This window comes from Acipenser ruthenus, chromosome 8 (genome assembly GCF_902713425.1).
Source record: "Acipenser ruthenus chromosome 8, fAciRut3.2 maternal haplotype, whole genome shotgun sequence".
NCBI classification, from domain to species: Eukaryota; Metazoa; Chordata; class Actinopteri; order Acipenseriformes; family Acipenseridae; genus Acipenser; species Acipenser ruthenus.
Genome location: NC_081196.1, coordinates 37,120,363 through 37,148,138, shown reverse-complemented (window position 1 = coordinate 37,148,138; position 27,776 = coordinate 37,120,363). Strand labels below are relative to the sequence as shown.

Here is a 27,776-nt window from a genome sequence, read left to right as displayed (position 1 = left end):
TCTAACTGTAATATAGCTTTAAATCCTGCGAACAAGCCTACTACTAAATCTCGCAAGTGGAGTGTCCAATAGAAATGTAGAATTTGCTGCCACTCAGTAGATGGGTGGGTTTTATTCAGAAAGAATTAGTGATAGTTACAAGTCAGGAAGGAGGAGCATTGTCCAGCTACACTGGGAAAGGTGTTTCTGTTTTAATCTTTTTGTAGTATTTTTTTTTTTAATGGGAAAGGGGTGAAGTCCACGTGAATTGCGTAAACATTTGTGTTTGCATTTTTGTATCGGGTGTTTTATCGGTTAAAATCAGAGGCCCTTTGTCTTAAGGTTATGTCAGTATTTTTTTGTCATCACACCACCCCGCTACAATAGCTTTGTGATCCTCTTTTGGGTTGGGATCCCCAGTTTGAGAAACACTGGTCCTGAGGATAGCAGCTGGTTAAACCTGGCACAGGGGGACAAAGGAAGAGAACAAGTCAGCCAGTAGTGAATGGAGAAGGCAAGAGGGAGGAGACACAAGGGATTGGAGATAGAAAGGGGCAGTATGATGAATTTTAGCCCAGGGATAAATTAGCCCAAGCTAAAATTTGTGAGGGTGAGAATTAGCCTAGGTTAGCCAAGTGCTTTCTCGTTTGTTAAAGTGATGACGTTAGAACATTTACAATTGTTACAAATTATCAGAGAGAGAGAGAGAGAGAGAGAGAGAGAGCTTTTTAAGTGAGAAAGCTTAAGATTGATTCAACTGATATAATAGGCCTAAAGCAACATGTTACATATACAGGATGAAATACTTTATGTACGAGAGCATAGATAATGGTATCTAAAAATTTCTTCTACCTCTGAAAATATTGAAAAACATGAGGTTTAATATAATGGAGAAACAAAGTGTTTAATAGATGTATAACTTGCATAGATTTTAGGTAATCAGAATACTGTACATTTTCACGGAATGTTCATAAAATGACACATTCCGTTGTAAAAAAAGGGGCAGTTTTGACACTGTCAAAACCAAACGGTAAGACATGGGTCAAATATAATTGGTAAAAAGCTGACACTTAATCTGAGTAATATTGTTAACTTTCTTAATCACTTCTAGCTCTGGCAGAACACATCTGAGGGTTATCTAAACTCAGAAGGTCCAAAATCAGCACAGAACATGACTTGATGTAACCTTTGACCCCTAACAACAGCACATGATTATATTACTCATAACTGTGACATATTAAACAAAAACACAGGCCTTGCTGAATGCATTGATACCACTTTTGTGTTAATTCAGTGTGTAAAACTCCAGTTATTGTCATTTGTAATACAACCTCTGTATAGTTTTTAAAATATTAATTTCAGTTGATTAGATGGAATATGGTCTGTATTTTTTTTATTTTTCCACATTGCTAATGACATACGCACCCTAGATGGATGTATTAGGACCTAGCCTATCCCAAAAACACCAAAAGATTAATCTCTACCGGGGGTTGAGGTTCATCACCAGATTTGGTGCTCAGATGATAGTCTACAACTTCAGCTGTAAGAAAGCAGCTTCCTCTCCTAAGAGGTTGTTTTACAGCAGCTATGGGGACCCAGTTCTGAGATCTATAAATTTATATATAAATGAGATATATATTTTAAAAAAGTGTCACATCGCACACTTTGTATTCGACTGATGAATTCATGCTAGCCCTTGAAGATAATTTAATATATCTCGTTTGTGAACTACACTAACCTTTTTCAGACAGCCAAGACTACATTCCTCATTCAAGACACACCCCTCGCATTTTCGCAACACGATTGGTGGAGTGCAGCACTGCGACTTAGTCAGCCAGAGAAAGAGAAATGTTATGAAATATTGTGGCGGTCCTAGCGATGGCAGAAGCATGGGTCTTCCCGACGTTTATGCTGTGTCTTTGTGGATTTTTCACAAACATGAGACCATCAGAGCCCTTCATCACAGCATACCTTGTGGGACCTGATAAAAACTTGACACACAAAGAGGTAAGTCTGAAAAGGCAAGTTTTATTTTTGATCGCTAGTATTTTTATTATTTAACTATTCTATAAATGTAAACAAAATACTGTAGTAGAACAGACATTTAAACCGTACAGCCTACATCCTGTTTGGTGGGTGAAATACCGGTAAAACGCATCTTAAATTAAGAGTGCTAAGCACGTGTTTTATATATATATAGAGAGAGAGAGAATGGTATTAAGAGGAAATAAAATGATGGGTACCATTCCTTGAGATGTATGTATTGTAATGTTTAAACCGATCATTTTAAGGTATTATTTAATTACAGGATTTGCCATGCCTTAAAAGTGAGCACGAATATTACACAGAGGTTAGGCTAGGGACTGTTGAGGGAGATTGCACATTTATTGCGGAGGTTGCATCAATTCCCATCAAGAGGGACCGCGTTCCTGCAAGTGGATATGAAGTGCAGCCTCATGTTATTGTGTACTGTGAGCAGCAGTGTATTCACCTTACTATTGTATTAAATTAAAAGCTGTACCTTGTTATCAGTAAAACCTTGTGATCTGTTTGAATGTATTTAATTTATAATTAAAAATAATTTGTTTATCTATTAAATTAATTGGAACTATTACATTTATTGGAACTATTTTTCCTAATTTAATAATGTATTTAGGAAAAAATAAACCTATATTTAAATAAAAATGTGTATCTTTATTTATTAAAACTGGGAACCCATTTTATAAGCTCAATAAGACACTCCAGGGTGTTGGTTGTGCTAGAATTACCACACTTCCAGGGGCTAAAATCGCTCGGCTAAAATCACTCGGCTAATCTCAGCTGGAATTTTAATTATAGATTAGTCTCTATGTCCACCAGGCGCTATATAACAGCCACTTTTGTTTCTCCTGTTGGGAAGCATTTTACATTCCACACCATCAGTAACTAAGGTGGCAGTGGACCAGCACATTGAAGGTCACACAGTTGAAAACAGTTTTCACTCAAAGCTGCGGTTTAGATGGATGCTGTTTATCATCTTGAGTTTGAGTTCCATCAGCTGGAACCAGCATGACTACTACCACACAGATGGCAGCACAGAAAACAGCAGCTGTCGTGGAGAACTGTTGTCAGAAGCAGATGCACATCATTTGAGGCTTGCTATTGTGTAGACACGTACAGCTGGTTTCACAGCCCCTGATTAGCAGTAGTCTCGGACTGCCCAATATTAATTTAGGTTAGGTAGTCAAAGTTTGGTGCTAATCGGGGCCTGAAACAAGCCGCGACAGTCAGGCCACCAATATGGTAATCGACCCACTACCTTTTATTAATATGGTACCCTTGTTGGGACAGGAGGCACAAATGAGATGAGAACTATCAATCATTACTGCCAACACATTGCCAGGCTTTTTACTTATTTTAAATTTTCAGCTAAACTCTCATCTTTAAGCTTCCTGTGCTTGTTTGGTGTCTCCTTAGGTGTTTAATGAAATCTTCCCAGTATGGACGTACTCGTACCTCGCTCTGCTGCTCCCAGTTTTCCTGGTTACAGACTTCCTTCGCTACAAACCTGTCATCATCCTGCAGGGGGCGAGTCTCATCGTTACCTACCTGATGCTCATGTATGCCCAGGGGCTAATAGCAACACAGTTTATGGAGTTCTTTTATGGGGTCTCCACAGCCACAGAGATTGCTTACTACTCCTACATCTACAGTGTGGTGGATTCTGCCCAGTACCAGAGGGGGACTAGTTACTGTCGTAGCATCACGCTGGTAGGGTACACTGTAGGCTCGGTCACAGGACAGGTGCTGGTGTCGCTGGCACAGGTGCCCTTGTTCTACCTGAACGCCATCACTTTGACATCTGTGACGTTGGCCTTTGTCACCTCATGGTTTCTGCCAATGCCAAATAAGAGCCTGTTTTTCCATCAAGGATGTGTGGACAAAAAGGATCTGACAGGCAAGGCTGCAAAATTGCCTCCCAGAGTACTATCTAGGGCTGCATTGGAAGATCCAGAGTCTAAGATTCCACTGAACGCTGAGGAAAGCCCTCCTGCTGCTCAAAAGGTTAGTACTCAAATCCTGTAACCACAAAAACAAGATACTGTCTTAATCCTATACACAGTGCCCAATGTACTAGTATACTCACGTTCTATGATTACTGTCAGTTTTCATTTAAACCCTTGAAACTCTGCATTATTATTTGACGTTCTTGTGTAAACTAATTTGTTGCAAGTTGAGTGTGTTTAAAATATAATAACCCAATTCTCTTTTGCTTCCTGGGCTATTACAGTACTTTTAAGTGCTCTATTTTGCATCACTCGGGAATGTGTAGTTATGTATTTATTGGAAGGTTCACAAGAAAGGGCACGTTTTCAGGGGAGTTGGTATGATGTGGTATGTAGGGGAGGTAGAAAGAGAGTTAGCTTCACAGTGCCCCTTGTTTGTTTCAGTATTTCTCCCTGTCAATTCTCTTACTGGACTGGGGTGGTGGGTGTAAGTCTCTTCAGTTGAACGCTTTGCTTGCTGCCCTGAAATCCTGCCGCTTTTATCTGTGCAGCTGAAAGCGGTGCAGGCTGGTGGCGGCGGTGGTGGTTTCTTGGAAGTGCTCAGGATGCTGTGGCTGGATTTGCTGCAGTGCTACTCCTCCTGGCCTCTGCTCTGCTGGTCGGTATGGTGGGCTCTGTCCACCTGCGGATACTTCCAGTTGATCAACTATGCCCAGGCACTGTGGGAGGAGGTCCTGCCGTCCCAGGACTCGGACATCTACAATGGCTGTGTGGAGGCCATCTCAACTTTGCTAGGTACAGGAGGGGGCGAAAACCAGAAATTCTGCCAGGTGCTATTGTGGATATCTGTACGTATATTTTATTATATTTAATACGGTAATCCCTTTTTTCTGGAGACTGGCCATGTGAAAATCTAAATCCGCTGGAATGTGGATCTCATTTGTGTCTTATTTAAACTGCTAAACCGTCCTGTAACCCATTTCACAATGTCAAAAAATGCTGTAACCCCAACAATTCGCTATACTGCCTGGAGTGAGGCACATAACCACCGATCTAACTAATCACCTTTTAAGAGAAATGCAGTATGCACAGGTTTACTGTTTATCAAATAATTTACTACCAGATGAAGCCTGCTACTGAACTGAATTTAGACTGGAAATATCCAGAACAATAAACTGTAAATGGGTTACTTGTTAATGTACTTATTTTAGTGCACATCAATTGACCCAGGTCTGCATGTTTTCTTTCCCAGGTGCTGTCGCAGCTTTTGGTGTGGGCTATGTGAAGATACCCTGGGAAGACTGGGTGGAGCTGGTGCTCTGCAGTTTCTCAGTTGTCATTGCTGTGGCTGTGTACATTATGGACACTGTCAGAAACATTTGGGTGTGCTATGTGTCTTATGTTGTTTTCAGAAGCACATATATGTTGCTAATAACTATTGCAACGTGAGTATCTTTCCTATAATGTTTAACTTATATAAAAAAAAAAAAACTGATCTGTAGCTAAGTGAGTACATAACAATTTGCTGTTGCAATGAAGTAAATATCAAGGGGCTGGGACAACCTGTAAAAGAGAAGGATGCTACAAAATCAAAGTACTAACAAAGTGTGTTTTCAACTGCATGCTTTTGATAGGTGCAAGGCATTTGTTAATTTATGGTAGGTTGCTAAAATGTGAATTAAATATTTGAAGGATCTTTAAAAAAAAAAAAAGAATTATAATTTTAAAAAATCTTTGCAATTCCTGGCCCTGGAGTGAAAAAAAGACAGTTAAACGATTCTGTTTGCCCTCAGACAGACATAGTTACAAAAGAGCATTGAAAAAAATGGCGGACCCTCCACAGTTTTTGGCTGTTGAAAACTTTGTAAAATGTCAATGTTATTTTAGAATAAAAATGTCATTTTAGTTAGTATATACATAACCCTGTGATGTATTCTGCAGTTGAGATTTCTTCTCTGTTTTGAAGACAGATATCGGATTGGGGCTAACCTCAGCATGGAGAGGTACGCCCTGGTGTTTGGTGTAAACACTTTTGCTGCTGTCGCCTTACAAACTTTACTCACCGTCATTGTGGTTGACTCCAGTGGACTTGGACTGGACATTTTTACTCAGGTAACCCAAACACCAAGCTAAGTGGTTTAAAATTCACAGTCAACTAAAGCCTCTTAATTTGCATGCATTCTGATGTCCCAGTAATTACTGTATTACTTCAATTTGGTGCCGCGGCGTTTATTTTAAATTGATCAAAATGACTGCAGTCCTTAAACAGGGGCAGCCTTTATTAATAATGCTATGCTTTACAAATGCTGCAATATTTTATTCAATGATTTAAGGCATTTTAGAAACGGCGCATGAGAGGCTCTGATCTGCAGCACTATACTGTTTTGTGTTTTTGGGGCTTGAATACAGTACATTTACTGACAGTTAACGAGAGCCTATTAGGTTGGAGTTTGGAGGTCAGGGGAGTACTGTACCAGCGAATCAGGGGTGTGTATTTGTTGCTATGGGGTGGGACAAGAAGAGGAGAGAGAACGGTATTTGAGTTTGATACAGTTGATACAGGAAAAATGTTACCTCTGAATATCGGTTTGATTTTTGTTACAACTAAAATATATCCTACTCGGTTTTTATTTTTTTCTCACTGTAATTTATCTGCTTGTTTGTAATTTCTCTGTAAGAGAAACCGAAACAACATCTTCTCAGATAGTAAGCAAGGTGTTTTTTTATTTTTTTTTTTAATTTACAATTTTACAGGACTGAGAAATTCCAGTTGAATAAAAAACAAAACAACTAAAGCACCTACAAGAAGATATTTTCAGCCAAAAAATACCTTTACATTTCTTTATTGAGAGCGGCGTCTATTAAAAAGCTGATATCTGAGTGAGGCATTAATTCAGAGTAATACGGTATATAAAGACAGTAGTGTTACCACTGCAGAACGAGATACCGATTCATGTCCTAGGAAATTCTTTAAGCAAGGTTAGTTAAACCGTTTTTATGATAAAATGTAATGTTTCTATATCCTATAGCCCTGACAACTGGATACACATGCTTGCTTGAGAAAGATATGTACAGCATATTGAAACAATGGGCAGCTGGCTCTTGCATGGATGAAGACTATATTTGCATCCTGAGCCATTCATCAAAAAGTGATAATTCCTCTAGAGGAAAATATACTTTAACTTTAATCCATTCAACTCCTTGAGACCTTTTTTTTTTAATAACAAGCCTTTATATTCTAGCATGTATTCCATATGATGATAGAAATTAAAAACATTACTGTCATGGCCGTAACTAGATATGAGGACACCGAGGTCGTGCCCTCGGTGTCCTCAGCAGTGGTTATTACTTTATGAAAATATGTCTTTGACCGCTTGCAAAGAAACAGCCGTAGCAGGGATATACTGTACTTCATGTACGGTTTGTTTTACCTGAAAACATACATGTTTATCTTAAACTACTGTATTGCATCCTTTGTTTTTGTGGTAAGTTCAGTTGGGTAAAGTAAGGCCTTCACAAACTACTCTTCTGGGATATTTTTTTACTTTTAATACAGTGTTACATATTATGGCTTTGATTCTGTTTGGCAAATGAACGAACATTCAAACACCTGTCAGAGTTTTGAACAGATGTCCCAACATGTTCGTCCCAGCACTAATTATTTCTTTCTGTCTGCCTTTCTTTCCCAGTTTCTTATTTATGCAAGCTACTTTGTCATGATTGCAGCTGTTTTCCTCGCAGCTGGACTTTACAAATTAGTGGCAAGGTGGAGAACAAGCCATATACATGAGACTGTTGGTGGAATAACTGAATGTGACTTTTCAGGGGACCAGGTGTCTCAGAATGACTGCAACTACATCACTAACACATCTTGAAGCCTTCACAATGCTGGACTATTACTTTGATGTATGTTTGGACACTTGCTAAAATAATGTTACAGTATGAGTTCTTTTGTGTGTCTACGTGAGGGGGTAGTTGGTCTCTTTACAAAACAGATACAAAACACTTTTCTGGGACATCCATATTTTTGCACTCTGTTACAATTATTTCAGATGTATAAACCAATCCAGAATACAGGAGATACAGCCAACCTTGCAAGTTTGATTGCTATATTTCCCATTGTATCAACATAAGAGACCCCTTTCACTAGAGGGGCAGAATGTTAAAACCAGCAGTGATGCTAACTTGTTTTATGTTGCCTATTTATTTATTTTGGCTCTAATGTAGTGTCAGACAATACACCAGCATGGATAGGGATACATATTAATCTGCACCACCATGCATTTTGGTATGGTAGCTTTCTATGTGGATGGAAAGTGTTTGCAATACATGTATAATCTAAAGCTGTTACAGAGATGACATTACCAAAAAGAATGTACTTGCATACAGAGCTACAGAACTGTATGTGATCATGTGTAAAGAGAACCATATTACCAGTGGCCTCAGTGAACCATATTACAATCCTACATTTTAGTTACAGGTTTGCATATGTGCCTTTTAGATTCTTCGGTCTTACACTATAGCTCTTCTGCCACCAGCAGCTCTCCCCTATTGCAGTTTGCCATGCTGTGATGTTTCAGAGTGCGGGTTGCTTATTGATAGGTTTTGTGTGATAATTTCTTGTACTGTAATTTCTTGTACTGTATATCAAGCTCCAAGTGTAAATGCAAACAGTACCGAGTTCATTTCTATTCTGAATAGTTACGAGAATATAAATGAGTGATCATTTTTGCTTGTGTTGTGGTTACTGGTTTACAGAATGCATGTATTCTGCAAGCTTGATTCTGAATGTTCTTTCTCTTGGTATTCACTTGAATGTTGTTGTTCCTTGCTCATTCTAAAGGAGGTAGCATTCAAAAAGAAAGTTATCCTGAAGAGGTACAGTACTGATTCATTCAGGACATATAGTCTGCAGTTCTGGTCTATTCCAGCAGGTGGTGATTTGCAGTAAAAAAAAAAAAAAATATTAATTGAACACAGAAGTATGGGTTTTGCATTTTAACAAGGTTTAGCAGTAAAACAATAAGGATGAAAAATATAAGGATGAGCTGTATGTTCAATATCTAATCACTCTGTTTGATATAATGTTAAAAAGTTGAAAAGAATGTGTATCTGAAATAATAAAAAAGATGAAAACTATTTGCTTCCTTTTTATATTTTGTATGAATCATAATCTAATGCCTGCATTATTTACCTTTTTTTAAATAATTGAAAATGTAAAGTAAAATCTGTTTGGTTTTCAGGGCGACAAGAGCAAAATAGCCATGTTGTTTTTTGGGGGGAGGGGGGCGTTTGAAATTGCACTTTCAGTAAGCACGTGTGTTTGAAAGTAATACAATGTCAGCTTCCTTGTTCGCTTCAAGGTGTGTGGTAAAGCATGATTGGTTGGGAGATGCCCGCGTGACGGTGGTAGAAGCTGCTGCGCGAACATTTGATCTTCATTGGTGGTCCAGAGTGCTGAAACCGGGGTTTCACAAAGCCAATAACCAAACCAATCGTATTAAAGCTTTTAAAATGCTACAAAAACGTTTACAACACAGAAGAGAAAGAGACAACAAACTTGAATCAAATAAAAAATAGTACGTTTGATTTGAAGGCTTATTTATTTAGCATTCTTCCTTCATTTTGATAGCGCTAGAAGCGAGGAGCGGCGACTAGACCAGACCACCCACAGACTGAATGTGGTGAAGTCTCGCCAGCTGCAACTAGAAAAGCTGAGTGAGAGACCGGAGAGAGGCGGGCGCCATTGCAGCCAGGGAAACTGCCTGGTTTGATTAAGGGCAGTTAATTAAAAACTTTGGAATTAAGAAAAAGTTCCTCTGGAGATCCCGAAACGTTCCACAAGCCGGGTGTGTTCTGCAGGACCAGAGAGGGGTGAATCGAGACCGGCGGAGTGAAAAGAAAGAAGGTGAGAACGTTAAAAAAAAAAAAAAAAAAGTTTTTGGAGACAAAGAAGGAACTCTCGTACTTGTCCCTTTCTTATATACTGCATGGCTCTGAAAACTTATGGATTAGGGTGGGCAGTATGGATTTGTATGTAAATTAATCAAAGGTCAAACACATTTGGAAAGGTGTAAGCTTTTTTTTATGTGAGTCATAATTAAAGAACATTTAGGCGTAGTTGGGGGTATGTTGATATGTGGCAAAAACAGTTTTGATTCATTTAAGACGTTTTTGTCCTAGCAAAACCAGTGATCTGCATAGAAACCGACTCATTATTACGACGTTTATTCGGTGGCAACTTTTTATTATTTGTATTTATTTATTTATTTATTTATTTATTTAACCAGTGGATGCATAAGATCTATTTACAGTCTATTTACAGTGAAGCAGTGTAATTAAAAAAAAAAAAAAAGTTAAATGTTAAAAAAATCAAGTGTATAACGGGTAAGTTTATATATATATATATATATATATATATATATATATATATATATATATATATATATATATATATAAATAAAATAAAGTAGTCATGCATTACTGTATAACGTAAGCGACAGACTGATGCTTTGCATACCTCTCAAATGTACTGGGAGTTAATGTAATGGCACCCTTGCGTTTTGTTCTCATTTATTCCAGTTGTAGGGAAGTTAGTGGATAGACTGAAGGAAATCCCCTGCCATAAGAATGAGGCCCGGCGTTTTTTTTAGGGGTGACTTGTGTTATAAATAGCGACGCGAATATATTTATCTATCTATATCTTGGCCAATTTGGGAAACTCCATTTTTAGAACAAACATGCCAGGCTCTGAGCTACGTTACAATTTCCGCATGTTGTTGGTTGGATACCTGTAAGTGGTAAGAATACTTTACCTCTCATTAGTGGTTTTTACAGTCGTATGTACTTGGTGCAGTTGTGTACAAACCACTGAAATGTTATTGTTGTTTTTGTAGTTTGTTGTGAAGTTAGCATGTGTTATTTTTTTCATGTACTGTTACAGTATGCTTGATGATAAAGATATGACATTTTTTTTTAAATTGTACTCTGTTAAAACATGCACTCTTAAATAATGTAGTTACAGTATGTGAGTATCTATCTGTATCTATAATCTCAAAAATGTACTGTATACACTGAGTGTATACTTGTACCATGTTAAGTTTGCTATCTATGTATTTATTTATTTATTTATTTCTTAGCAGAGACCCTTACCCAGGGCAATTTACAGCTTTATACAAACAAATACATATCAAGAATTACAGTACAATTAAGAGCAAGATACAAAATACAATGACTTCAGTCCTAATAAGAGCAAATACAAAACACAATACGATTTGATATCGGGGCAGTTCAAGAGCAGATAACAGTGTTGATAGTTACATCAGGGTTAGATAGGAGTGAAAGTGAAATACAAAATACTACAGATTGGGTTAAGTGCAGGATTACAGTAAAATAGGGAGCAGATAAGTGCAAGTTAAAGTGCATTAAAGAAAGAGTGCTATATAGACCAGAAGGGGAGAGTTGAGTTTTACAGGTGTTGTCTGTGTGTCTTGAGGAGGCGCCAGAAGGTGGTCAGGGACTGGGCAGTCCTGACATTCGTAGGAAGGTCGTACCACCACTGCGGGGCGAGGGTGGAGAAGGAGCGGGCTCTGGAGGCAGGGGAGCATAGAGGAGGTACAGCCAGTCTTCTAGTGCAGGCGGAGCGGAGAGGTCGAGTGGGGGTGTAGGGAGAGATGAGGGTCAGGAGGTAGCTGGGTGCAGTCTGGTCAAGGCATCGGTAGGCAATGCACAAGAGTGTATCTATTTTATAATGCAAAATGTAGTGTCAGATAATACACCAACATGGATAGGGATACATACAAGTCTTGGCAGAGCAATTTGTCGAACTCCATAGAGTTCACACAAACTGTTTTAAAATTTCTAAAAATAAAATATTTAAAAAATTGTGATCGGAGCGATTATAAAGCCGGCAGTTTATAATTCTGTGGAGAAAAAGTTCAGAAATAATATACATACTGAATAACCCAGATGCAGTGGAGGTTAATAAACCCCTAAAGGGAGAGCATTAGTTTGATATTATTGCATTGTATTTTAGTTTTCAATTCATTTGACAGTATTCTAAGCCTGCTGAAATCTCACAGTGTTTGATCCGATGAACACAGTGAGTGACAAAAGTATTCTTTCAGTCTGACTTTTGATAATACAGCCAGGCGCATATCCATAACAGCACTGACCGTCTACTATAGGAGTTTAAAGGGTTTCAGCTTCCTTGCCCCAAGCAATATGTACAGTAACGACACAAAATATGGACACAACAAATGATTTACAGAATGATTGGGGGTGGGGATTTGTCCTCATTCAGATCTCTTACTGACTGTATATCTTGGCATCCCTGAATAGATAATAACATTCTCTTTAAATTTTGCAATATATTTTTTATGAGCCATACATCTCACAAGTAAAATTGATTATGTATTTAGCAGGACAAGGAAAGAAACTACTTTTTACAGCGCTGGCCTTAGGTGCTAGTTTTTGTGCAGACAACTGTATAAGTTAGTCTATTCCACAATTCTAAACTGGAATACTTAATGGCTTACTTTGCAACTTTTTTAAAATTTTATTTTTGGAACATAACATTCATGAAGCATTTTTGTGGTTAAATAAACTGTTTTTATGTTAAAACAATTACGTTTTTCCTCATCACGCTAGAGCGAACCCTTCTGGCCAGACGCCCAGCGAGCTCAAAAGCAGACACCTGCAGGGCTGGCCTTTATCCTCCAGAGGTCATTTGCTTGCTGACATCCGTTCTCGAGGTTCTGGGTGTAAAGAGGAAGCTGGCTCGGGCGTGGGATCGGAGGACGCCCACTGAACCTTCAGCTCTCCTGAGCTGTGTGGGGAATTGCAGGAGTGAGGGGGAAAATGATTGGACATTTCAAATTGGGGAGAAAATTGGGGTAAATTGGGGGTAAAATAAGTACTTTTACCATCATGGTGTAGCAGTGAATGCAGACAAGTCTTTATTGGTAAAAGCGCATGTCCAAGATTGTCTAAAACAACTGCAACATAATTAAGGCTACTTTTTTTTTTTCTCTCCCCAGCGACTGTCTAGCATGTCTCCTCCTTTGCCTTGTGTCAGTCTTGCACAATGACCAGCAGTGGCAATGGGACAGCCCTGGGAAATGTCACCTCTGCAGAGGACGGCGGCGTCATCGTGGTCGAGACGATCGTCATCCTAGTCATTGCTGTCCTCGTCTGCCTCGGCAACCTGGTGATCGTGGTGACGCTGTACAAGAAGCCCTACCTGCTCACACCTAGCAACAAGTTTGTCTTCAGCCTCACACTCTCCAACCTGCTACTGTCAGTGCTGGTTCTGCCCTTTGTCATTGCCAGCTCCATACGCCGTGAATGGATCTTCGGCGTGGTGTGGTGCAACTTCACCGCCCTGCTTTACCTGCTTGTCAGCTCGGCCAGCATGCTCACTTTAGGAGCCATTGCAATTGACAGGTAAGACTGAGTGTGGGGCACCATGGTTTTTCCTTTTCTTTGATGTACAGTCGCCACAGCTTAGAACAGGCTTGTTTGTGTTAACGTGATTCACCCGCAGTAAGCGATGGACGGTATAAACTCCCACACAATAGCCTGACATTCAAAATATCCCACAAGCACCAGTACAGTAATCAAAACAAACAAGCATGTATACGGTTAAAAATCTTTAAGAAACTCATTACACTAAAAAGATGTATTAAAACCTGTGAATGTAATAAAGTACAGTAATCCGTCGCGTATCCGACTGCGATGGGATCAGAGTAAAAAGGCGGATAAATACCATTATACAGCTGTAACAATTACTGTACTATATTGTTATTGTTTTGAGATTCATCTTTTATTAGGGAGCTCCCCTAAATCCCTTGTTTAGAAAGATACAGGGTATTAATGCTTGTGACATGGTAGCCTTTTGCCATGTGGGTGCGTGCATTCGCTGCTGAGTGACAGGCAGGAGATCGAGACGGCGGTTGAAGTTGATACACCCTGCAAGTGAACAGGATTTATTTACATATTGTAGCGCTGATCTGCGGAGTTACCAGGATATAATGAGACAGATAACATTTGCGGTTCAAAGCAGTAGTAAACTGCTGTCTTTATTATTATTTTTTTTTAGTCTCTCAGTTTCCCGCTGCCAGAGCCCGCTTCTGTCTTTCATACTGTCATCTCCACACTCACAAATACACACCAAAGTTCCTCCCCCTTCTTCACTCATTGGTCCAACACTCCCTGTCTCTGACTGCTCGTGTCAGACCTGCTCCCACCCCCCTCAGTGACGCACTCACGCACAGGCTGTCTTTCAGCTCTAGTCACTTTAACAGATCTGAACAAAAATAACAGTTTATGAACATATTTACAGAGTACTCCCATCCCCTTCCCCAGTCCATAATCGGGTCCATTCCCACATCATCCCCAGCTTTTTGAAGCAAAGATGCATTGTTTGCTGACTTAGTTCCAAGCATGCTTTAGCAAGCGCACAGCATCTAGAGACATTTTATTTACACTGAATTTTTGTGCTGTTGCTCATCGCTTTTCTCTTTCCAGCCATGCTTGCTTGCTGTTGCAGTCAGTGCTGTTTTTTCAGACTGTAAATATCCCTGATACTGTGTACAGGGATTAAATAGCCAAGGTACAGTACAGAGGTAATCGCTCAGTAATGAGGTGCAAACAGCTGATTGATCGATCTGTCAAGCTTTTACTACAGTAAAATGCTGCCTTTTGTATTGAAATCTATGTGAATGGCAAGTGAAAACTGCTGACTGGTGGATTAGTAAGAGTGATTACTACAGTACAAAGCAGTGCATTTATTATTATTATTTATTTCTTAGCAGACGCCCTTTGTTATTTAAATCTGTGAATGGTACATAATGAGATCCAAACAGCTGAATTTGCCCGAAAATATACTGCGTGCTTAACACGGTAAAAACAATACCTTTGTTCTTGAAATCAATGGGAATGGCAAACGCTATTTGTCCAATATAAACGGCTGCCCAAAATAACCCTGTACGGTGTAAGTGGTGGCGACTGTAACATCAAAGCAGTGGTTCTCGCTTGTGGCTCTTTAAATCCATTCCCTCTGATTATTGTGTTGAGCGGTTCAGAGCCTTGTTCCAAAAGGGTTGTTAATTGTTTCATAGAACCTCTGTGTTTGATCTAAGTTTAATATGTTGTGTGTAGCGTGTTGTGGTTCTGGCTGCTCAAACTGTGCAGTAAGAGACACCCTACACTCGACATAATAAGTTATTATAAATCATACAAATTAAGATTATACTCAGAAATAGCTTTAATGCAAATTATTTATTTATTTTTGTAAAACATTACTGTTGTCACCCCCACTCCTCCAGTTGTGAAATGTTTCAGTTCAAAATGCGTGTAGGCCTAGAGGTGCTGTTTCGTGGGGATACTATTTATTAAAAGCAGATCAGGGTATTGTATTGATAACATACTTTAAGAATGTGCCTTTCAGTGCAGTTTGGAACACATTTGCCAGTAAATGTAAGTAACATACTAAGAGTACTATAATAAGCAGTACTTGGAGTTATTCAAATATAAAAATAGCTTCTGTCTGTTTTTTTTCCCATTCAACTATTACTGCTGCTTTGTGGAATTCAGATTTTTCTTGACGTTCTTTCAGTTTCAGCCAACTGCTGAACCCCAGATTTTTAAAGGGTGTGTATAACCTGTCATGGTTCTCTGCATTTACTATTTTTCTACCAGCTTGCACGTAATATTTACAGTTGGCTCCATCAAATTCTGCAAAGACAAAATATGTTCTTTTTCCTCATCTAACATCTTGCCTGATGATGGCTAACTGGAACACTGCTGCAGCAGGGAGATCCTGGTTTCATAGCCTGATGGCCATTTTTTTTTTTTTTTTTGGAGGGCAACATTCTTTCCCTGCACTACACTCCCTGAAAAATAAATATATAAATGAATTAATACATAAACACATTGCCATGAGATTTATAGTCTATTTTATTTTAAAACAATGATAAAATATTTTACAGACAATCTCATATATAAGCATTTAATTTCTATCATTATGAACATATTCATCAATCTTCATGTTTTAATAGTTTCACAAATCGATGGAGTGCGCATATACAATAAATAACTAATATCGCTTCTGTTCAAATCTAGTAAAAAAAAAAAAATGGCGAACTAGGTTAGCAACACTAAAACCGAAAGAAAAAAAAAAAACATTACATGTGTCTTAAAATGCTTCTAAACAGTTTTTAAACATTCCAACAAGTACACACTTAACTACAAAGTAGACTCAGAAATAATTAATAAAAATTACACAACACGATTTATTTGCTAATTTACAAAAAACGTAAATAATACCATGTTTAAAAGACTAGTCTGTGCGTTGCCAGAGGCTCTCTTGGCAGCCATTTCTGGATTTCTTTGTAACCAAGAGAATATGAGCTTGTTCCACAGCTAGCCAATCAGAAGTGATAGGGGTGGGAGGTAAACTCTTTTAAAATGTTTGTGTGTAGCAGAACTTCCGCTATTCAGTTTTCACAAACTTGTGTGGCTCTCTAGAAATATACCCAGTGTTTTTCTAGCAACAAAACGAACATAGGAAAAATAAATAAATAAAAAGTACTTCCAACGGGCAAAGTATAACGGCAATACTTGTTATCCCGGGCGTCAGGTGATATGAATTGCACACCCCTGACTGTTACTGCTGCTGCTTCATCAAAAGTTCTCAGGAATTCCTATAAAACTGTGGAGAACAGTATTATTGTCCGGGTGCATTTATTCATACATTTCTAATGATTACATTTTAGTGCATCCTACACAAAGCAATCACCCATGAATGGTTTGTCGGGACTCTCAGGTTTGCAGTTGTCTGCGACCCCTAAATGCGCGCTCAAACTCTGCATTGTAGTTCCCGCGGTGGAGAACTGGAAACCATGGACCCGGGTGCATCCTTGATCGGAGCGGGCTGAAGAGCTGAACACAATACTGAGTTGTGCCCCTTTTCGTGTGACCTCCTGTGTACAGTTGCACGTTTTACTGAAGTCCATTTCAGGCTTTTGTTGATGCTATTGCTAATTTGGTCTTCATTATTTTAGACAGAAAACGCTTTCTGTTTTGGCTTTTAGTGTTTGTTTCTTGTTAAACAAACACTAAAAGCCACAAACATTAGGACTTTGTTACGAGACGTCCCAGGAAAAGTGGGATTGTCCCAGTTTTCAGCATTCATTTTTTGTCCCAGACAAAATTGGCCTAGTTTTGCTGTTGTATTTACATTATTTATAAGTACAAGGCTCTAGCAGTGTGCACAGCAAATTAACAGCAGAGTAATTTATTGTTTGAAAATAAAATAAACTTATGGGTTACTTTTTTAGATTGAGAGTTTTAGGGAAGCAGAATATGCAACATGCTGTCTCCTAGCATTACTATTCCCTGACACATAGAGCCCATTTTCGTAGGTGACTAAATTGACGTGTGTGTGTGTGTGTATATATATATATATATATATATATATATATATATATATATATATATTACACAGGACCGTCAAAAGTTTGAGTACACCTGCTTGAAACCAGGTTTTTCATGATGATCTATGCTTTTAACTGTATAAACTTGCCTATAAACACTTAATATTTAATTATATGATACGTGTTCTTACAGTACTGTGCAAAAGTTTTAGGCAGGTGTGAAAAAATGCTGTAAAGTAAGAATGCTTTCAAAAATAGACATGTTAATAGATTATATTTATCAATTAACTAAATGCAAAGTTAGTGAACAGAAGAAAAATCTAAATCAAATCCATATTTGGTGTGACCACCCTTTGCCTTCAAAACAGCATCAATTCTTCTAGGTACACTTGCACAAAGTCAGGGATTTTGTAGGCATATAGTCAGGTGTATGATTAAACAATTATACCAAACAGGTGCTAATGAGCATCAATTCAATATGTAGGTTGAAACACAATCATTAACTGAAACAGAAACAGCTGTGTAGGAGGAATAAAACTGGGTGAGGAACAGCCAAACTCAGCTAACAAGGTGAGGTTGCTAAAGACAGTTTACTGTCAAAAGTCATACACCATGGCAAGACTGAACACAGCAACAAGACACAAGGTATTTATACTGCATCAGCAAGGTCTCTCCCAGGCAGAAATTTCAAGGCAGACAGGGGTTTCCAGATGTGCTGTCCAAGCTCTTTTGAAGAAGCACAAAGAAACGGGCAACGTTGAGGACCGTAGACGCAGTGGTCGGCCAAGGAAACTTACTGCAGCAGATGAAAGACACATCATGCTTACTTCCCTTCGCAATCGGAAGATGTCCAGCAGTGCCATCAGCTCAGAGTTGGCAAAAAACAGTGGGACCCTGGTACACCCATCTACTGTCCGGAGAAGTCTGGTCAGAAGTGGCCTTCATGGAAGACTTGCGGCCAAAAAGCCATACCTCCGACGGGGAAACAAGGCCAAGCGACTCAACTATACACGAAAACACAGGAACTGGGGTGCAGAAAAATGGCAGCAGGTGCTCTGGACTGATGAGTCAAAATTTGAAATATTTGGCTGTAGCAGAAGGCAGTTTGTTCGCCGAAGGGCTAGAGAGCGGTACACGAATGAGTGTCTGCAGGCAACAGTGAAGCATGGTGGAGGTTCCTTGCAAGTTTGGGGCTGCATTTCTGCAAATGGAGTTGGGGATTTGGTCAGAATTAATGGTCTCCTCAATGCTGAGAAGTACAGGCAGATACTTATCCATCATGCAATACCATCAGGGAGGCATCTGATTGGCCCCAAATTTATTCTGCAGCATGACAACGACCCCAAACATACAGCGAAAGTCATTAAGAACTATCTTCAGCGTAAAGAAGAACAAGGAGTCCTGGAAGTGATGGTATGGCCCCCACAGAGCCCTGATCTCAACATCATCGAGTCTGTCTGGGATTACATGAAGAGAGAGAAGCAACCGAGGCTGCCTAAATCCACAGAAGAACTGTGGTTAGTTCTCCAAGATGTTTGGGCCAACCTACCTGCCGAGTTCCTTCAAAAACTGTGTGCAAGTGTACCTAGAAGAATTGATGCTGTTTTGAAGGCAAAGGGTGGTCACACCAAATATTGATTTGATGTAGATTTTTCTTCTGTTCACTCACTTTGCATTTTGTTAATTGATAAATATAAACTATTAACATGTCTATTTTTGAAAGCATTCTTACTTTACAGCATTTTTTCACACCTGCCTAAAACTTTTGCACAGTACTGTATATAAGCTGATAATCATAAGTGAATTGCATTCAAAAATTTTATTTTTAAATGAAAATGTAAATCTTGTCAATTTCAATGAAATGGTCACCCAAAGCAAGGGGATTTCAGTCTGAAGCCCAAGTCAGTTAAAAGTCTGAAATGTGTATAACACGGTGTTAGAACACTGACCTAAGTATAAAAGTGTCTTTGTTAGATGTTCTCCGAGTTAACTAGCATGTTACCTAATTAACCGTTTGTCGCCAATTATTGTTAACAGGTGAGGGTCCATGATTATTATAGATATAGGTAGCATAGGCACAAGTTTGTCATTCCTGAATGTAAGGGATCAGAAAATGGCAAAATACGCTCAGTTACGCAAAGAAAAAAGACAGTCTGTAATTACTTTAAGAAATGAAGGTCAATCTTTAAGGCAAATCGCAAGAACTTTGCAAGTGTCTGTAAATGCTGTGGCCAAGACCATCGAACGATTTGAAGAAACTGGCACTCATGAGGACGAAACAAGGTCAGGCAGGCCAAGGGTGACCTCAGAATCAGAGAACAAGTTCATTCGAGTCACAAGTCTGCGAAACCGGCGATTAACTGCCCCTGAAATACAAGCTCTGCTAAATGCTACTAGAAGTACAGATGTTTCAACATCAACTGTTCAGAGGAGATTGCGTGAAGCTGGCCTAAATGAAGCTGGCTGTCAGCTGACCACTTTTTTCACACTGCGGCTCACCGTGCAGCCACTCAAGAGGTGCAGCGTCGGAGGACAACGCAGCTTACAGGCAAGCCCGCAGGTGCCTGGCCAGAGTACAGGGGTCGCTGGTGCGCGGTGAGCCGAGGACACCCTGGCCGACCTAACCCTCCCTCCCCCCAGTCGACGCTCGGCCAATTGTGCGCCGCCCCCTGGGGGCTCCTGTCCACGTTTGACTGTGGAATAGCCTGGACTCGAACTCGCGACGTCCAGACTATAGAGCGCATCCTGCACTCCACGTGGAGCGCCTTTACTGGATTTTAAATTGACTAAAATTGTAATGTGTTTTTGGCAGGTGTAACTCGGAAATTCAATGCCTAATAGACATGTAAATGTTTCGGAAATCGCACGTAGGGATGTGTCAGCTAATTTAACTAGCCTTGAATAACTTAAAATAGACAGACAACTTTATCCGAGTAAATGCCTGGAAGCATCTAAACATATCTGTGATTTTCAAACGTACACAGTCACCTGTCTAAATGACTAAAAACATAGCATATGCACACTTAAACCCCTCGTAGAGGACCCATAGCGGCTAGAAAAACACAGCTATATAAATAAAGTTTGCTTTGTTTGCTCTTTAATTTTAATTTCACCCTTGGGTGTTTTTTCTCCCTCTCCTTCAGATACTATGCTGTGCTCTACCCTATGGTCTACCCCATGAAGATCACTGGAAACCGAGCTGTGGTGGCTATACTCTACGTGTGGCTGCATTCTCTCATTGGCTGCCTGCCCCCGCTGTTCGGCTGGTCCACCTTCGAGTTCGATCAGTTCAAGTGGACCTGCACGGCCGCCTGGCACCGGGAAGTGGGCTACACGGCCTTCTGGATCACTTGGTGCGGCCTGCTGCCTTTCATGGCCATGCTGGTGTGCTATGGCTTCATTTTCCGGGTGGCGCGGATCAAAGCCCGCAAGATCCACTGCGGGACGGTGGTGATCACCCAGGAGGAGTCGTCGTTGCAGAAGAACGACCGCAAGAACTCCAACACATCTACCTCTTCCAACGGCAGCCGGAAAAGTGTTGTCTACTCAGCAAACCAGTGCAAGTCCTTCATCACCATCCTGGTGGTGATAGGGGCCTTCGTGGTGACTTGGGGACCTTACATTGCCGTGATCTGCACTGAAGCCCTGTGGGGGAAGGGCAGTGTTTCCCCCAGCTTGGAGACTTTGGTGACCTGGCTCTCATTCTCCAGCGCAGTGTGCCACCCCCTGATCTACGGACTGTGGAACAAGACTGTGCGCAAGGAGCTGCTGGGGATGTGCTTCGGGGACCGCTATTACAGGGAATCTTTCGTTACGCGCAACAGGACCTCCCGGATGTTCAGCATCTCCAATCGAATCACAGGTACAGTAAATGGGGTTGCTTGCTGGAGAGACATGGTTAACACACAGAAGTTTATATGCAGTTGACTACTGGGCTCACATGCTCACCGATTTAAAAAAAAAAAAAAAAAAAAATGTGACTGCAAAATGTCTGATGTATTAAACACATTTTTTTTTATTTTTAAAATTTAAAAAATAATTTTAGGATACAAAAAAAGCTGTCTGTTTTGCACACACACAGGTCTTTCAGCATCGGTGAAGTAGAGGTATTAAAAGAGCTAGAAAATAACAAATCACCGGGTGGAAACAAGGGTAGAAATAAGTAGACTACTATGGCAGTATCATGAATAGTTCTATAGAAACAAGTGAGGTCCATGAAGACTGGAAGCTTGCAACTGTTATACCAGGATTTAAAAAGGGGAATATGACAAACGTGGGTAATTGTAGACCTTTTAGTTCGTAACATGCAAAATGATGGAAGCAATATTAAGAAGTAAGCTTGAAGACTATTTATACAGCAACAATATTATAGGGGAGAGCCAGCATGGATTCAGAAGAGGGAGGTTGTGCTTAACTAACCTACTTGACTTCTTTGAGGATGTTACAGCTAATGTAGATGATGACAACACTTACGATATAATTTATCTTGATTTTCAAAAAGCCTTTGACAGAGTTCCACATGAAAGGTCAGCAGGAATACAGGGGAGGACATGTACTTGGATACAGAAAAGGTTAAAAAACAGAAAGCAGAAAGTAATTGTAAGAGATGTAAAGTCGGATTGGGGGATTGTGGTACCACAAGGGTCTATACTTGAATCCTTACTGTTACTCATTTATAGAAATGACTTGGACCGAGATTAATGTTCTGTGATTTAGGGAGCCTCGATACAATACCAGGCACAGTATCATGGTATTCAATACGATCACGATTCTTTGGATTTTATGTCCATTTACATGTTAAATGGTTGCCAAATTCTTTTTTTTTTGCAAGTGCAAAGTACATAAGAGGCTAATACACAGTTAATAATGCTACAGCATGGTGGAATGCTTGCTGTGTGTATTTTATATATATATATATATATATATATATATATATATACACATATCTCCCTACAACCCATTTGTTTATTTATATATATATATATATATATATATATATATATATATATATATATATATAACTTGATGTAGCCGATATAATATAAAAAAAGAAAGCGCAACAGAGTGTAAAAGACACCATTTCCTTTATTTCTTACATATAAAAAGAGAACTGGCATTTCGGACAGCTTCAAATACTCCAATTACAAGGAATCTCTTAATTCTTTTATATAACAAAATAACACAAATACTTTCCTTGAAGCAGACTTTGTATAACCCGGCCAACTGTTTTACATACAGGGGTATCTTAGAAGTGATCTAAAAATGAGCAAAAAAAGGAATGAATTAAACTCTGTTGTGGAATCTGATTCACACGGGTACTTCAAGAAATGGCTTGAGGAGGTTCTTACTTGGATTAATTAACAACCAAATGAGCAACATGGGCCAAATGAACCTCCTCTTGTTTGTAGCATTTCTTATGTTCTTAAGTCGCATACAACATAATACCTCCATGAATCTATACTGGTCAAATATTTTAGAAAGTAAAACAAGTAAATGCAGTATAATGCTAATCTAGACTAGCCTGATTGATTCAAATGTACACTGTAAAATATTATTATTTTAAATGAACACAGTAATGTGTTACATTAGGGAATACACACAAACGCTGTATTCCTTAATTTTAAACACAATGGGCCCTATGTAGCAAATATGTGTGCAACCGCTTTCGCTACGGCAAAAATGACAGCGTTAGCGAACAACCGCGGTAGTGCACGAAAACGTGATTTAGAAGTCAGGTCTCATACGTGGGCTAACTCACATCAAATAGAGAATCATGCACCCAGCCATCAGGAGCATGATCCACTAGCTTGATTCCTACCTTCAGTGCTTGGTGATATTTGCAAGAAATCACCAAAACAAATGTACCACCTGAAGTGTTTTATGAAATACCAGTGTATACGAAACACAAAGTCCTGATTTGTTAGTGGATTATTATGCTGAGTGGCAGATTGAATATGGACAACCCTACACTGCTATTTTAGTAGGTTATTTGTTTTATTGCAGTTTTCTGATTTCAAACATTGTTTTTCTCTTCCCCACAGACTTGGGCTTGTCACCACACTTGACAGCAATGCTGGCAGGAGGAGGACAGCTCATAGGACACAGCAGCAGCACTGTGGACACGGGGTTCAGCTTCTCTCAGGACTCAGGTAAAGAAAAGGAAGTGAGGTCCCATTAATCAAAATGATTTCCGAAAGTCTTGATAAAACACCGTAAAAGACCACTGCAACCAAGTATCCCACATGATGCTGTTTTTTTTTTTTACAAAAAATTCTTACAAGTCTAATCGTACCGTATATTCCGTAGAGTGCATGCTGTCACTGGATAAAATGCTGTAAATGGAGGTACTGCAGTTAAATAAGTGTGTGTGTGTTTGTTTTCTTTCAGGCACAGATGTCATGTTGCTGGATGACTTCACTTCAGACGGTACACACAATTCTCATCACAGTGGCTGGTCACACAAGAGGCGGAGTTCTGTCACGTTTGAGGACCAGGTGGAACAACATTCCAAAGGTGCCAAAATAAATTGTAGTATTACTTGACAAAGAATTTTTGAAAATAAGTATGGAAGGATGTATATGTTTTAAAAGGCTATTTCAAATGAACAGGGGATAAGAAAAGAAGCTGTGTTTTTAGGGTCCTCATGCAGGAAGCATTAAAGAATGCTCACATCATGTGGTGTTCCAGGCCAGAGACTAGAACAGTGTATTTCCTGTGTGTGTGTGCTGCGTGTGTGTCATTTCTGTAGGTTTTGCTTGTGGTAACAAAGGGCATTCCACATTTATGTTTTAGTCTGTTTTCTTTTTTAGAAAGTTAACAAAACAAAAAAAAAACTTTGTATGCCAACATGTACTAAAATTGATTTAATTATTTCCTAGAAAACTCAAATTCTTCCACACTTCAAGTGACAGCAGAGATCCATAAATCGCTGGACAGCTATGCCTCTTGCCTGGCTAAAGCCATAGAGACAGATGCCAAATTATTTCTGTTTGGGGATGAAAAAAGCATTTTGTTTTCTGTCCGGCCTGTGCCAGCGAGCCTAGGCAGCACACAGCGAGGACCCAGGTACCTGAATGGGCAGAGACTGAGGCTGGAGAGCATCGATGAAGGAATTGTACATGATGGCAATGAAGAGGAGGAAGACATTGAAGAAATTTGTGCTTAATTCTCATTTAGCAGTTTGAGACAGATACACTGGTCTCTGGAAGCCACATTTCCAAGAACCAATAGCCTCATCATCATTGCTGGACATTGTAGCAGTTGATTATTTGGAGGGGGGGAATCCACTACAATCATGGGACCAGAATTTATAGGAAATATTGCGTGACTGGACTTTTCATGCATTGGTTTTGTTTGTCTTGCTGTTTCTTTACCACCAGCAGTAAGACTGCAAGCCTATTGAAAGCTTGATTATGTTAATCTTTATTTTCTGTGCATGTAGCAAACTTACTGTAGAAAGGACTATGAAACATTGTACATCCAGAATGTACCTGTGTGACCATAAGCATACTTTATATTCCTTCTGTGGAAATATTATACGTGCAACTTCCTAAATTATTGTCAATACGTTTTTTTTGTTTTGTTTTTTTTTAAAGGAGAATTACATTTTTACACATCCTAAGAGAGGGGTGTCACAAGCTGAAATATAGCAAGCTTTGTGTCTTGGAAAAGCATTTTGAAAACTTAGATGGCCTGGAGTTCTGGCATTAAGGGGCAGGAGAAGATCTGTGCGGGGTGCCATATTTGATGACTTGTGAGTCCTAGAACCTTTACCTGAATCCCAGTCCTGATCGGCTACATCACGTGCATGTGCTGTAAGAAAGGGAAAGGGAAGTTGACTTGACCGTGGAATCCTAAGTAATGCAATATTAGGAATTAGACATGTGGGTCCTCAGCTAGTTGGTAACCAACTTGATATTGGGCACTTCTGAACTGTATACAGTTGGTTGTGCACAGAGGACTTTCTCAAGTTCATCGTTCACCCCAGGACACAAGCAACAGTGAAGCTGGTGTACGTGGCTTTCGGGACAGTATTAAATAATTTTACTAGCCAAATGTTAACTTTACTTCAAGTCCAAAGTATTTTAAATGTCACACTGTTTTGTGTTCTAAAACCGGCATTAATGACTTCACTTCTTTATAGTACTGTTCTCCACAGTCACAGTAATTTTATTTCCACAAGACTCGAGTGATTTATGTGTAAGGACGTATATAATGGTACTATGCTGTGGAATATAGGACCAATTTTACATGTAACTGGTTTATTGGTAGAACCTGTGAAAAGCAGTCAAAATTGGTTGTGCACTACCATTACTTGACTCCAGTATGCAGTATCCAGCTTTTAAAAAGGCAGTCCAAATTGCATTTGTTTATCAGGAATATTTTTTTTTACACAAGTTTCTCTCAATAACCATGAAAATATCTGTTAAAAAAAAAAAAAAAAAATCAATGTGTTGCTATTTTACTACATACAAAATAAAAACCACTGAATTTCTTGCTTCAACAAAGAGGAGAGGTTTCAAGATCTCGGAGGTCTTTCATTTGAAGAGACCTTTGAGGTCTTGAAAGCCTATTGTTTAGTTAGTCAAATAAAAGGTATCACATCTCCTTCTCTTTGTCTATCATCTCTGTACTGATACAGCTACCATTTCACCTATCAACATGCTTCTAAAAGAAACCACAAAAAGTGAGTTTGCAATGTTAATTACAGTTCCTTGTGAAACACCAGTTATTTGTTCAGTCACTGAAGCACCTAGTAACATGTTCAGGGATACCATTTACACAGCAAATCAGTGATGTGAGGCTCAGTGCATTTACACAAGTGTGTGTTACATTTTGCAGATGTTTCCATTTTTGAAACAAATTGGTTTCAAACATGCAGTTTCATATGCATGGAAACAAAATTGGACAGTCTTAATGTTGCAGATTGTCCCCAAGTCATGAAGAAATGTACACAACATAGGCTTTCAACAATGTACTTGCCAGTTTTGATTAAATTTCAAAGGGTGTTCCAGTTGCTGGGGCAGAAACTCGCTTCCAAAAAAAGGCTTGTGGCTGGCACTCTTAGGGAAGCAGGCCTGTTTATCAAAACAGAAGTTAAACAGGACTGCTCCCCGTAAACATTAAGTGGATACTGCATTGTAAAAAAAATGCAATTAGGAAATAAGTGTTTTTTGTATCTATATATGGTATTTGTATGTTAAATACATGTATTAGACCACTGTTCTCCATTGTAGAAACAATATCATTTTGAATTTTTTTGTACTTAAAAAAAAAAAAAAAAAAAAGTAAAAATTACTGTTTACTAGCGCACACTTGCCTGAGTTTTGCCGGGTTTTTTTGAACTACTCTAGATAAAAGGTACTGCATGGTTTGATCAAGGATAGTTAAACTCAAAATGAAATCAGACAATTCAGATTAAACAGTTCATAAGTCTTTTTTTCAATTTGTAAGTGCAAGAGGGTGTTGCTGAAAGTGATAAACAGGCTCTGCAATTTCAATTTCCATCCCTAGAAGGGCTTATAGATTTTGCACTCTTTCCTGAAAACATTTCTGGAAAACGTTATTTATTCATGCTGCATCTCATGCAGTGCACTGCTTCACTGGTTCTCTGTGTCGTGTCGTCGTTTGGACTGTTTACCATATTTCTCTGCATTTTTTACCATACAGGCACTGGAACCAGCCAATACGCTGACGACGCTGCTTCTATGGGGAGTCAGCCAATAAGACACATGTTTTGAAACCTCAGTATGCTGATGGTTATGCTCAAACTGCTCTTTTTTGAGTTCTTAAAAGTGCTTTATAGAAGCACAATTTTTGCTGCTGAAAAAAACATACAAACATTCAATCTTTTAAAAATAGTTTAGTTACAAAAATGAAAAGAAGCAACCAGAAATTGATCGTAAATATTTTTGAAGAATCTTCTCAAAGCCAGAATCTGCCACAGAAAAAAAGTGTGTGTGTGTGTGTGTGTGTGTGTGTGTATATATATATATATATATGTGTGTGTGTATATATATATATATAATAGTTGATTATAAGCATACATTGTTGTTATTGCCATTTAGTTAGAGAATTATTATTTTTTATTTAATGACAATAACTGCATTTGCATGGTGGCAATTGAGTGATGTATCGGCGTGCTGTATCTATACTACAGGCTTGCCTACTGTTTTGTAGTTTGTATTTTCTCCCCAGCAATTGAAATTTGACAAATGGCACCCTGGTTACCAATTATTAAAACTTATCCTTCCATATCTATCATTATTTGTTTATTTTGCAGATGCCTTTATCCAAGGTGACTCACAGAGAATAGGGTGTGTGAACTATGCATCAGCTGCAGAGTCACTTACAATTACGTCTCACCCGAAAGACG

General features: G+C 39.1%; 2 protein-coding genes across 3 annotated transcripts; both read left to right on the top strand.

Annotated features, from left to right (window-relative positions):
- The first annotated feature begins 1,783 nt into the window (after nucleotides 1-1,783).
- Nucleotides 1,784-9,087, top strand: LOC117406845 (thiamine transporter 1-like). Its single transcript, XM_034011185.3, has 6 exons — nucleotides 1,784-1,986; nucleotides 3,436-4,023; nucleotides 4,517-4,760; nucleotides 5,218-5,410; nucleotides 5,936-6,077; nucleotides 7,655-9,087. The coding sequence occupies exons 1-6, from the start codon at nucleotides 1,858-1,860 to the stop codon at nucleotides 7,838-7,840; spliced, it is 1,482 nt and encodes a 493-aa protein (XP_033867076.1). The 5' UTR covers nucleotides 1,784-1,857; the 3' UTR covers nucleotides 7,841-9,087.
- A 272-nt stretch (nucleotides 9,088-9,359) lies between these two features.
- gpr161a (G protein-coupled receptor 161a) lies at nucleotides 9,360-26,695 on the top strand. Of its 2 annotated transcripts, none has more exons than XM_034011181.3 (6): nucleotides 9,360-9,873; nucleotides 13,004-13,409; nucleotides 20,545-21,263; nucleotides 23,443-23,550; nucleotides 23,789-23,914; nucleotides 24,280-26,695. In XM_034011181.3, exons 2-6 carry the CDS (start codon nucleotides 13,051-13,053, stop codon nucleotides 24,564-24,566), a joined length of 1,599 nt encoding a protein of 532 aa, XP_033867072.1. In that variant the 5' UTR covers nucleotides 9,360-9,873; nucleotides 13,004-13,050; the 3' UTR covers nucleotides 24,567-26,695. The 2 variants fall into 2 exon arrangements, with proteins under 2 accessions (XP_033867072.1, XP_058884876.1); XM_059028893.1 differs by lacking the exon at nucleotides 9,360-9,873 and adding an exon at nucleotides 11,469-11,579.
- Nucleotides 26,696-27,776: the final 1,081 nt, after the last annotated feature.

Excerpts from the sequence above, each read along its gene's own strand:
- LOC117406845 (XM_034011185.3), top strand. The coding sequence starts at position 1,858 with ATGGCAGAAGCATGGGTCTTCCCGACGTTTATGCTGTGTCTTTGTGGA. Across the intron at positions 4,024-4,516 it reads GCCCTCCTGCTGCTCAAAAG|CTGAAAGCGGTGCAGGCTGG; the intron begins GTTAGTACTCAA and ends TTATCTGTGCAG. Across the intron at positions 5,411-5,935 it reads TTGCTAATAACTATTGCAAC|ATATCGGATTGGGGCTAACC; the intron begins GTGAGTATCTTT and ends TTTTGAAGACAG.
- gpr161a (XM_034011181.3), top strand. The coding sequence starts at position 13,051 with ATGACCAGCAGTGGCAATGGGACAGCCCTGGGAAATGTCACCTCTGCA. Across the intron at positions 13,410-20,544 it reads GGAGCCATTGCAATTGACAG|ATACTATGCTGTGCTCTACC; the intron begins GTAAGACTGAGT and ends CCTCTCCTTCAG. Across the intron at positions 21,264-23,442 it reads CATCTCCAATCGAATCACAG|ACTTGGGCTTGTCACCACAC; the intron begins GTACAGTAAATG and ends TCTTCCCCACAG.